General features: G+C 36.1%; 1 protein-coding gene across 1 annotated transcript; it reads left to right on the forward strand.

Annotated features, from left to right (window-relative positions):
• Nucleotides 1-7,893: 7,893 nt before the first annotated feature.
• LOC149263402 (polcalcin Ole e 3-like) lies at nucleotides 7,894-8,265 on the forward strand. The gene has a single exon (XM_089388042.1). The coding sequence runs from the start codon at nucleotides 7,894-7,896 to the stop codon at nucleotides 8,263-8,265; it is 372 nt and encodes a 123-aa protein (XP_089244168.1).
• The last annotated feature ends 1,847 nt before the right edge of the window (nucleotides 8,266-10,112 follow it).

Genomic DNA, 10,112 nt, shown 5'->3' on the forward strand with positions numbered 1-10,112 from the left:
CAAGCCTCCCTTCGAGAATCTAGACTCCTTAAACCTATCCTTCAAGATTTTATGCAAGCCTCTAGCACCCAGATCAATAATCATAATCTAATATTTTTTTCCTCCATAGCGCGGTTTCTTTCCAATCCTTCCTGGCCAGGAATTTTGGTTTTCATGTTGGCTACCTTTTGTCCAAATAATTGGGAATTCCCCTAGTGATTAACTCTCTAAGAACATCTTGTTGGAAATACCTCCTCGAGCTTGTTGAACCATGCCTTCAAAACTGGCCTTTTCGTTCACTAAATTTTGTTAGGCGGGTGGTTCTACTGAAGGTTGTGTTGCAATCAATTCCAACCTACCAGTTATCAGGCCTAGCTACTCCTAAAACTACATGCTCAGATATGACAAATATTTTCAAAAAAATTTATGGAATGGGCCTTAGGAAGCTAAAAAATGGGTGCTCCTTTCAAGGAATCGTCTTATCAAACACAAAATGGCTGGCAGTCTTGGTCTCCGTGAGCCTTTTATCCTAAATCAAGTGATGGGTGTGAAACTATGTTGGCACTGGATTTAGGGTGAAACAAATCTTTGGAAGATTATTTGGGGCCGAAAATACAATATGCCCTCCTCTTCGAAAGATAAACTATGAGTGCAAGGTATTCCAAGAGGAATCCTCTTCGAAAGATAAACTATGAGTGCAAGGTATTCCAAGAGGATCCTCAATTTGGAATTTATCCTCTACGAATAAAGAGTTAATCCATAATCATACATTCTCGGAAATAAGGGATGGGATTAGAGATTTATTCTGGCAAGATTTGTTGCAACAACAGGAAAATCTCTTCTGTCAACAGGACCTTGTTGAGATCTTCCTTTTACCAACAGAACCCATAATTTGATAGTCAATCAATTTTGGGAACCTCTCTCATTAACTACATGAAGACAACGGAAAAGGGAACACAATTGGAACAATCTCCCTAGCTCAAATCAATGGGAATTATTTGATACAGAGCTACACTCTAGAAGGATCGTTATTTCTGATGGGTCGAATATTCTTCGATGGGGATACAAAACCAAAGGCATGTTCACCATAAAAGAATCTTATCAGTTAGCAACAAAGGAACCTCAGGACCAGTATAATCCTCCCTCGTCAAAAATATGGACGTGACAATTTGGCACAAAAGTGATGTACTTCATGTCACTAGAGTGCAGTTCTCATATTCTCACTTGGGACCAATTACAAAAGATAGGAATCCATGGGCCTTCCTTCTACAGTAGGTGTGCCTCTCAAAATGAAACCATTGAGCATATTTTGAACATATTCCCCTTTGTAGCTCAGCTCTAGTAGAATATTGACTCTCTTTTTGGTCACCTAGACCGAGATAATACCAATATTTGATCCACTATTGAGATCTGGAGGCAAGGCATCTTCTCTAGTCCTCTCCTAAATGGAGCTTGGCATCTCTCCCTTGGCTTTCTTCTTTAGGAAATATGGAAAGAAAGGAATAGAAGGATTTTCAAAGAACAGAAGATCCCATATTCAGAGATTTATAAAAGAATTCTCCAAAACATTAGAGAAACTATCCTTGTAGAGAAATGAAAATCTAATGATAGGAATGTTACACCTCAAGAAGTGCGGATCTTTTATTTCCTAAACTTGTCCCTGCAAATGTTTCCACCTCATCATGGAAGTTAAGGGTGCCTCCCCGAAAATCCCCCTCCCAATTCTTCTGCCCTCCTAATTGTTTTCTTAAGCTCAACTTTGATGGGGCATCCAAAGGTAAGCCAAGAGCCATGGGCTTTGGAGGCATCTTCAGAGACCCATAGTGTCGGGTGGTTCAAATATATGCTTCGGATTATGGCTTGGCTAGCGAAAATGAAGCAAAATTCAATGTAGTAAAACATGGTTTGCTAATCACAAGACAGGAAGGGTTCAACAAAATGGTGGTTGAAGGAAACTCCACACTCGTCATCGATACTATAAAGAAGCTTATTCAAGGTTCCTAGTGGGAAAATATCAATAAAAGTTGGAGGAATACTCATTTGATTCAGGACATTATTGATCTTATTCAAGGATTTGAATATATCATTCCCTCGCATGTTCGTCGCACCAATAACAAATAAGTGGACTTCCTAGAAAATCGGGGATGCCTTCATTCGAGTAAGAATATAGATGATCCTTGGGTAAGTGAGACCCAGGAAGAGGGGCTGGATCAGCTGACACTGATTTTGGACCAGGACTCAGCTCCTAATCAGAACCCTTGATCGGGGTGCGAGCTAGCTAGAGATCCACATGGAGATCATCACCATGATTGATCGTTTAATCGTAAGGGTCAGTGGGTGTCCTCTCCCACGCTCTAAGACGCTCCTCCTCCTTAATAAAATGAAGGGTCATAGATCACGACAATCCATGACGTGTAGTTTAGCAAGCTATTAAAATTCCACGTGGCGGGAAAGGAGGATTACATGTAAAAATTTGTTTGGCAATCTAACTCGTGTTATGGGTATCTTAGGATGCCCCAGAAAACTATTTTTCGGTTCGTTACATTGGAAACACAAGGAGGAAACCTTGTAACAGTCTATATTTACTCAGGGATGGCGCAAATAGTCTGGTATATTCTTATGCTTATCCTATTCATTGTCTTGGGGGTTGCAATTAGTGATTCACCTTGCATCTGGAGGGGCAAAGAAACAATGATGAATTGGAAAGTTTTTGTGATTACAAGCTCTAGCTTTCTCAACTATGTTATCTCAATCTTCGTAATTTTTGGCAATATTCTACTTCGTATGGGCATGATTCATGGTTTCCAGGTCATATTTATTATGTTTACTCTACATGTTGAATGTGAGCCATACCATTCCGAGTTTAAAGTGCCTTGGAAAACCTTGAGGACGGAAAGGGTTCAAGCATTTGGACGGGGCTGAGTCTATGGACTCCAGTCTCAGGAGTGCAGAGGGGTCGTTGTTGTCATTCAGAAGGTGCCACACACTATGGGAGGGCTCTTGATTTTCCCTTAGTACTGACTTGGGCGGTGGATTTATGTTGTGTTGTAGTGTTGTCTGGTGCTACCTCTGTCCTTTTGTCCTCATATTATGTTTAAGTTTGATTTTCGATTTGTTTTCTGTATTGTTGTTACTCCAGGTCCGCCTAAGTCACTTCTTCCTCTAGCCTTTGCACAGTGGGTTGGGTCTCGAGTGTGGGTAGGTGAGAGAAAGTAGAAGAAGGTTGGTTCAACACTGTTAATCATGGTGAATACTCCTCTTGGAGGTGGTGCCTCTTAGTGCAGAGATCGTGGTTGCAAGAATCAGGGTGGATAGGGCAAGGAAAATGGCTTGAAATTGAGTAGACCTTGACACCAACATGGAAGGAAAACGGATATTGAGATTTTGCAAAACACCATTCAGGCCTATTATGTAGGGACCTCGGCCGAGGTAAAGAATCTAATTTGGACCTAAGAGGCCGAATTAAATTTGAAAGTTTAGATTGAGCCGCTGGTGGAGGATCGAAGCAATTTGATTCTTGATCCAGCCTTATGAAATGTATTGTTTCTAAAGAAATGGCTTCCTCTTTCAATATAACTGAAAATGGGGATCCTGACCTAGGTCTCAAAGACATTCAGAAAGAACTCCAGTTAATTCGACTCCATCTGCAGCACCAGAATGCTCTCCTTGGCTGCATTGAGCACTACATTCCCTGTTTGCCTCAATCTGAACTGCTATGCTCATGTGCAAAATATCATGCTCCTGTGGAATCGTGAGATGACTAGTTGATGGAATGTACTATCTGATAATTTTTGTCTTATATTTTGATGTATATGTCGAGAAGAGTTTACGTTTATAGCTTTATGTTTAGTAGATGGTTTACAGACTATAAGTCCTATAAGGCTTAGATAGACAAAACCAGATTGTTTATCTTTTGGATGGCTTATAATGCGGTTCAGTGGCCAACAAACCTGGTTTCCCATTAGGTGGGTTGAGGCCACTGAAGGTTTCTTATGTGGGTAACCTGCCTGATTATTGAAATGAATGAATGGAAAGGTATTGCTAAGATTACAACAACAAAAAAATTGACCACATCCAAGAACATGTCTCCTATTCCCATCTAATCATTTAACCCTTTTATTATGCCATATCTTAACTAATTCATGCTAAGACCTAATTATTTTTCCTTTGTAAGTTTTACATTATGTTTTCATATGTGCAAATATTTGAAGTTATATGAGATATCTCTAAGTGGATAAATTGAACATCAATTTCCCTATCTTCTAGTAATGTTACACACAAAGTCTTATGATAGAATTTGTTTTCTTTTACGATACCTATATATGAATGGTTATATTATTGTCCATATTTCATATGATTAAATTTTTGTCTTTGTGTTAGAACCATTTGAATATCATTCCTAGGTGTTTTCTACAGTAATACATCTCAAAGTATTTAGTGAATGCTATAAATCTTGTTATATCCTTTCCTCTTCTCTTCTACAACCATAATTAGTGTTTTATGTAGTAATAGATCTCAAAGTATTTACCAAATTCTATAAAGTTTGTCATATCCTTTCCTCTTCTCTTCTACAACCATAATTAACCTTAATATTCATCTGCCTTAGTTGGAAGCTAGCATGTTGATTATATACATGAAAGGTATCATCCATGAGAACTGAAATGAATAAAAACCTTTCTTTTAAAAACATTATTGGTTCTTGGCATAGTTTTCTAAGAAAAAACTATCTCAAGAAAACAACATGACCAATGCCTTTCATGTTTGGAATGGTTTCTAGCTATAAGAAAGTAAATATCAAAGCTTAGATTTCTCATGGTATACTAAGAAAGATATTTGTAAATAAAATATCAAATATATAAGGTTTCATATCCTAACTTAAAATCAAGGAGAATGCTCTCAATATCACTAGTGTCAATGGTTAAGTATTATGTACAACACTTACCATTTCACTACCATTTATTTGCAAGTATTCATACGGAAACGAATGCCTTATTGTTTATGAATTTGTATGAAGAATATATAATGAAGAGGACCTTCATATTGAATATCATAAATTGTTGTATAAATAACTATTGGCAATAGTTTTCTAGCTCCATAAGCATTAGATTGGCTTACCATTCATAAGTGATATGTAGCTCGAGAAATGGGCATCTTGAGAAAATACATATGTTCATGACAACATAAATGGGATTGTGGTTCCAGTGAACTATATTTTAATTAGACTTGTCACCTCAGTAATATGGCTTCAAATATTTATTTTATATATAGAGGCACATACTCACATAAATTATATAATGGAATAGACAACAATAAATTAAGTCTATAAATATAAAAATAAATTGATAATTTCTTTAGGGATAAGGAAAGGAGAAATAAAGGTATCATCTATGTTTCCAACCACTCTAACAAGCTACATTTATCTTCTCATGTAAAATACAAATTTTGGATTAGATTTCAGTTAAATATAGTTAAAATTTTGGTCAATGAATTGATGATGAGAGTGAACATGCAATTGATACTACATGTAATATAATTTTCTTTCCATTGTCCTTTTTATAGTTCTACATAATGGTAGTGGTGAAAGTGTAAAATGAACCCCTAGAAACTGTGATGACCAACTTTTCTCTTTGATAACTCTATAAATATGATACATTACACTTTACACTCATTTATAATGTAAAATATAACAAGATAAGCAATATTCTCTTCATGTCTGTGTTGATGTCCAGCAAAAGAATGAACATATTTGATTACATGATAGAAACAATAGGGTATTTCAATATGTAATAGCTAATAGAAAATGGGTTCCTGTTATAGATAAATAACATTATGTTGGAAACCACACCAAGATTAAAATTGATGCACCACTTTATTTCATACCATCTAGCTATATATCCCACTAATTGAATATTATCAGATATGTTATCGACGACTCCTTGGAAAGGACAAAGATGAAGTGAATATGGATCAAGATGAAGTGAATAGGACTTTTGGTTAATTTATGGCTATGGAAATTGGCAAAGGCAAAGAGCTAACAAATGACATTTAATTATGAAATAAGGAAAAATAGGAGAAAAGGAAGGTAAAGAGACACAAATTTTATGCAATGGAAATTAGAGGAAAATGAAGAAAATTGAGACATCAATGATAAAAAGGCTTCAAAGAAACAGTTCACAACTTTTGTTAGTTATGTTTTGGCTCTCTCTTTTCATTCTCTCTCTCATAGAGTCTTGAAAAAATAGAACATTCTTGGAGAACATGGGCATTCACTTAGATTTGGAGAAAGGAAATTATGAAAGAAAAGGAAGGTAACAGAAAAATAAAAGGAACGCGAAGGATGTCAAGGAGAAGGTTGGATAAAAAAATTCAATAGGAGGATTTTGCAGGTAACAGGTTGCATGTGTGATTTCCTTACTAAGGGGTGAATGCATGGTACATGCATTTTTTTATTTGGTTCATCTGTTGGCATTGACATGGTTTTTTATTGCTTTTTTAGTGGTTCCAGCCTTTCCTTGAAATTTCTTGGATAGCCATGGTGTGTTGGGATTCATCCTTAGTCACGCTCTCGATTTCCGGAAGGTTTTAGAACTAGGTGATGTGGTCTCAGGAAAATTCCAAAGGGTTGTTTATAGAAGTGTTTTTCTCTAGGAAGTCGTCGAGAGGTGGGTGGAAAAAAGAAAAATCCTCAAGGTGTGGTGAAGGATTTCTGAGGCATCCAATCTTGGTTTAGTTTTATGATCTTTGGACCAGTTTAGGTGAGATCACAGCAGCTTGAGGGTCAAGGTGGTTTAACCTCTAGATTCCCTTTTTTATTTTTTCTTGTTTTATCCCATGATATCCCATATTCATGCTTGGAATATGGCACAGGGGTTATTGGCTAAAATAAATACTTGGTTTAGCCCAAACTATGATTGGTTTGAACGTGGAATTCCCTGACTTGCTCAGATTTTACATATGTTAATAGAAGTTATTTTCCCTATTGCGACCTATGAGCACTCATACTTGTTATTATGTTGATTTGTTGTCTAGTTTGTCATGGTTAATATTCTGGTTATTTGTTGGTTATATGAAAGGTTCTATGATGTCCTCTGACTATGGTTCTTATTCATGATTTTATCAGTATTTGAATGGCTGATGAATGCACGAGCTAACAAGTGTTGTTGCACCTAATTGAGAAGGAATTAGACCTTCTTAGTGATTCTTATATGAAGTTTAGAGATTTATGTTCATATATGGATTCATGACCTATAACTTATATGTTTACCATGTGTTTGAAGAAATGTCTAATGTGTACTAGGCAGTCTAGTTAAATTTCTTGCTTCAAGTTTGAATTTTTGACACTGTGATCATCTCAATCACAATTATGGAAAGTTAGAGGCAATTTTCAGCAGTGGCATGGAGACCATAAAAAAAAAGTCACACATATCCTAGAACGGCATGCACAGAACAAGGGACCTTTGGCCATAACAACACGCAAGAAAGCTTATGAGTGTTGGTGGAGCTTCATAACCACACGGATGCAATGTTATGGGTGTAGTTTGGGAGTTTCTCTTGAGAAAATAGATCCATTTGAGAGATTGATCGCCTGGGTTGGCTGTCAAGGGATTGGTCACCCGAGTTGATCGGTAATCTCGTGAGTGGTCTACAACCCCTGAGGGAGGTCAATTAGTTGTAGGTTTGTAGGCTCCACTTCCATAACAGGAACATGAAAGTCTGATCATGTCATTGTAGCACTCAACTCATATTTACCCTATAGAGCTTGTACAAGCAAGTAAATGTGGGAGGGTCATTTACATTTTTCCAGAATGGTAGTGGTGAAAGTGTAAAACCAACCCCTAGAAACTATGAAAACTAACTTTTCTCTTTGATTTCGGAACTGAGTGCCCTGATTTCGGAGGCGGAGATTGAAGGGTGATGAAGGAGGTAGACTCCAACAAAGATGGATTCATCAACTTCGACGAGTTGGTGGAGGCAAACTCCAAGAACCTTAATGCCGCCAATCTCATGAGAAATTCCGCTTCTGTTGTGCAATGTGCCACCCTGCTCGGCCGCTTGGAGCTGGAGGACGTGTTCTGCAAGTTCGACCCCAACGGCGATGACAAAATATCGAAATCAGAACTGAGCGCCATCCTCAAGTGCAGCTCTAGTGAGGAGGAGATTGATGGTGTGATGAAGGACATGGAATCCAATAGAGACTGCTTCATCAGCTTCGACGAGTTCGTGGCCACCAACAACAATGGCCTCAATTCCGCCCATCTCATGCTAGGCTTCACTTCAGCCAATTGATGCCCACGCCGCCCCCCTAATTAATAAATAAATAAATAGTCCCCTACCTTAGCTCTCAGCGCTTAACTCTATCATTATATGACGGCTGAATGCATGTACTTTCAGTTTTAAATATATGCACATATATTTAAAATAACTACACAATCTCTTACTATTTTTACTTACGTTTTTGTTTTTAGCATTCTTTTACGTTTTTAGCATTTTTTACTTTTGATCACTTACCTTGTTGTTTTTACCATTCTTTATCATTTTTTCCATTTAATTATTGCATCAAAAACAAAATGGGTTCCCATTAACCATTTATGTGCAACGAAGGAAGTGTCAGTTTTATTGAGTTTACAAGGAGATAACATACCACAAGATTTGAATATGATTATTCATGCCAATTCAAAATAAATACAAGCTTAAATGGCATATGGGGTTTAAATTCACTATTGAAATGGAAGACAAGTAATACTTCAAACTATCATACTATGGGATCTTCAATCTATGTTAAAAAATAAATAATAAAAAAATGTACTCAAGTCACTTGCACATTTTAAGAATCTTTTTTCTTATGAGAGTCTCAGTCTATAACCTAGTGCTAGAAAATCCATCTAAAAATATAGTCATTCGAAATCCTAAAGCATTAACTATTTAGATGATTGCAAAGTTGTGACCATCCATTGGTACTTCGCACATACAAAATATAGTTTCATAAGTATTACATAATAACAATGTCTCATTTTGGTCTTCCTTGTTGGAAGAAACAAAAGAGTAAACTATACAATTCACTATGGGAACCCAAAGGTATTAGGAAATATATAACTATAATGCCAAACTAGTATTCCATAATATTAGTGCTTTAGTATAATCTTCCTTGTTAGAAGAACCAAAAGAGAGAACTATACAATTTAGTATGAGAATCCAACGATATCAAGGAAGATATAACTATAATTCCCAAACACTTGCCTAAAATATTGCTACCATCCCATGCCTATTTCCCCAATAAATGAAAGTAGTTTCACATAAATTAACTCAAAGCTTCCATATTTGCAATTGGATTTAGTTCTTAAAACATCATTTTCTTTTCTATTACTTGAACCTGCATTAACTTATTGAGAAATCACCATAAAGCCATGAAAACCTGCAAGCAATTGACCTTAGTTTGTAGGAGTAGATATGTCTATATTTTTAAAGAAGTAGTAGGGTATTAAACTCTCTTGTTTTATCATCAATTTAGAGAAAATCATAATGGGCTCTTAAAAGGTAAATCCTCTATTATTTTCTTCAAACTAAATGAAAAAATGAAAATTCTCATAAGGCAAGTGAATACAATAATTCCTCCCTTTAAATTTAGAGAAAACAAGAGACCTACTTAATTAATAAGCCACTTACATTTAGTATCTCTTACTCAACATAGAATATCCTTTCAATTTAAGAAAAAACAATAAAATTACCTACAAGAAGAACCAAATTCTTTATGAATTTTAATTTCAATGTCTTCATAACAACTTCATAGTCTAGGGGTAATCATATCCATTATATTTTACTCAATTTCTTTCCATTCCCCCCATTTGGAATAGAACACCTTGGAGGCATCATTTAACTCATATGACCTCTTCCAACAGCTAAGTTATACCTATTATTTTAACTTCCTTCATTCAAATCTCAAACGCGAATAAATTAGATAAAATTTTCCTACTAATTTCAAAGGAATTTATAGATGAATATGATGAAAGAGATGGAATGGTCATACCTTGTAGGATCCCATAGAACCCCTAAAATCTTATCAAGAAAATAATAAAATTTCTTCATAGAGATAAAAGAGATGGTGGTAGGAAGTGGTACCTCTAGTATCCTGTATA

This window comes from Pinus tabuliformis, chromosome 6, assembly GCF_031772625.1.
Source record: "Pinus tabuliformis cultivar Carrire ecotype Pingquan chromosome 6, CPIR1, whole genome shotgun sequence".
NCBI lineage: Eukaryota > Viridiplantae > Streptophyta > Pinopsida > Pinales > Pinaceae > Pinus > Pinus tabuliformis.

Coding starts and splice junctions, on each gene's coding strand:
- LOC149263402 (XM_089388042.1), top strand. CDS start 7,894: ATGAAGGAGGTAGACTCCAACAAAGATGGATTCATCAACTTCGACGAG.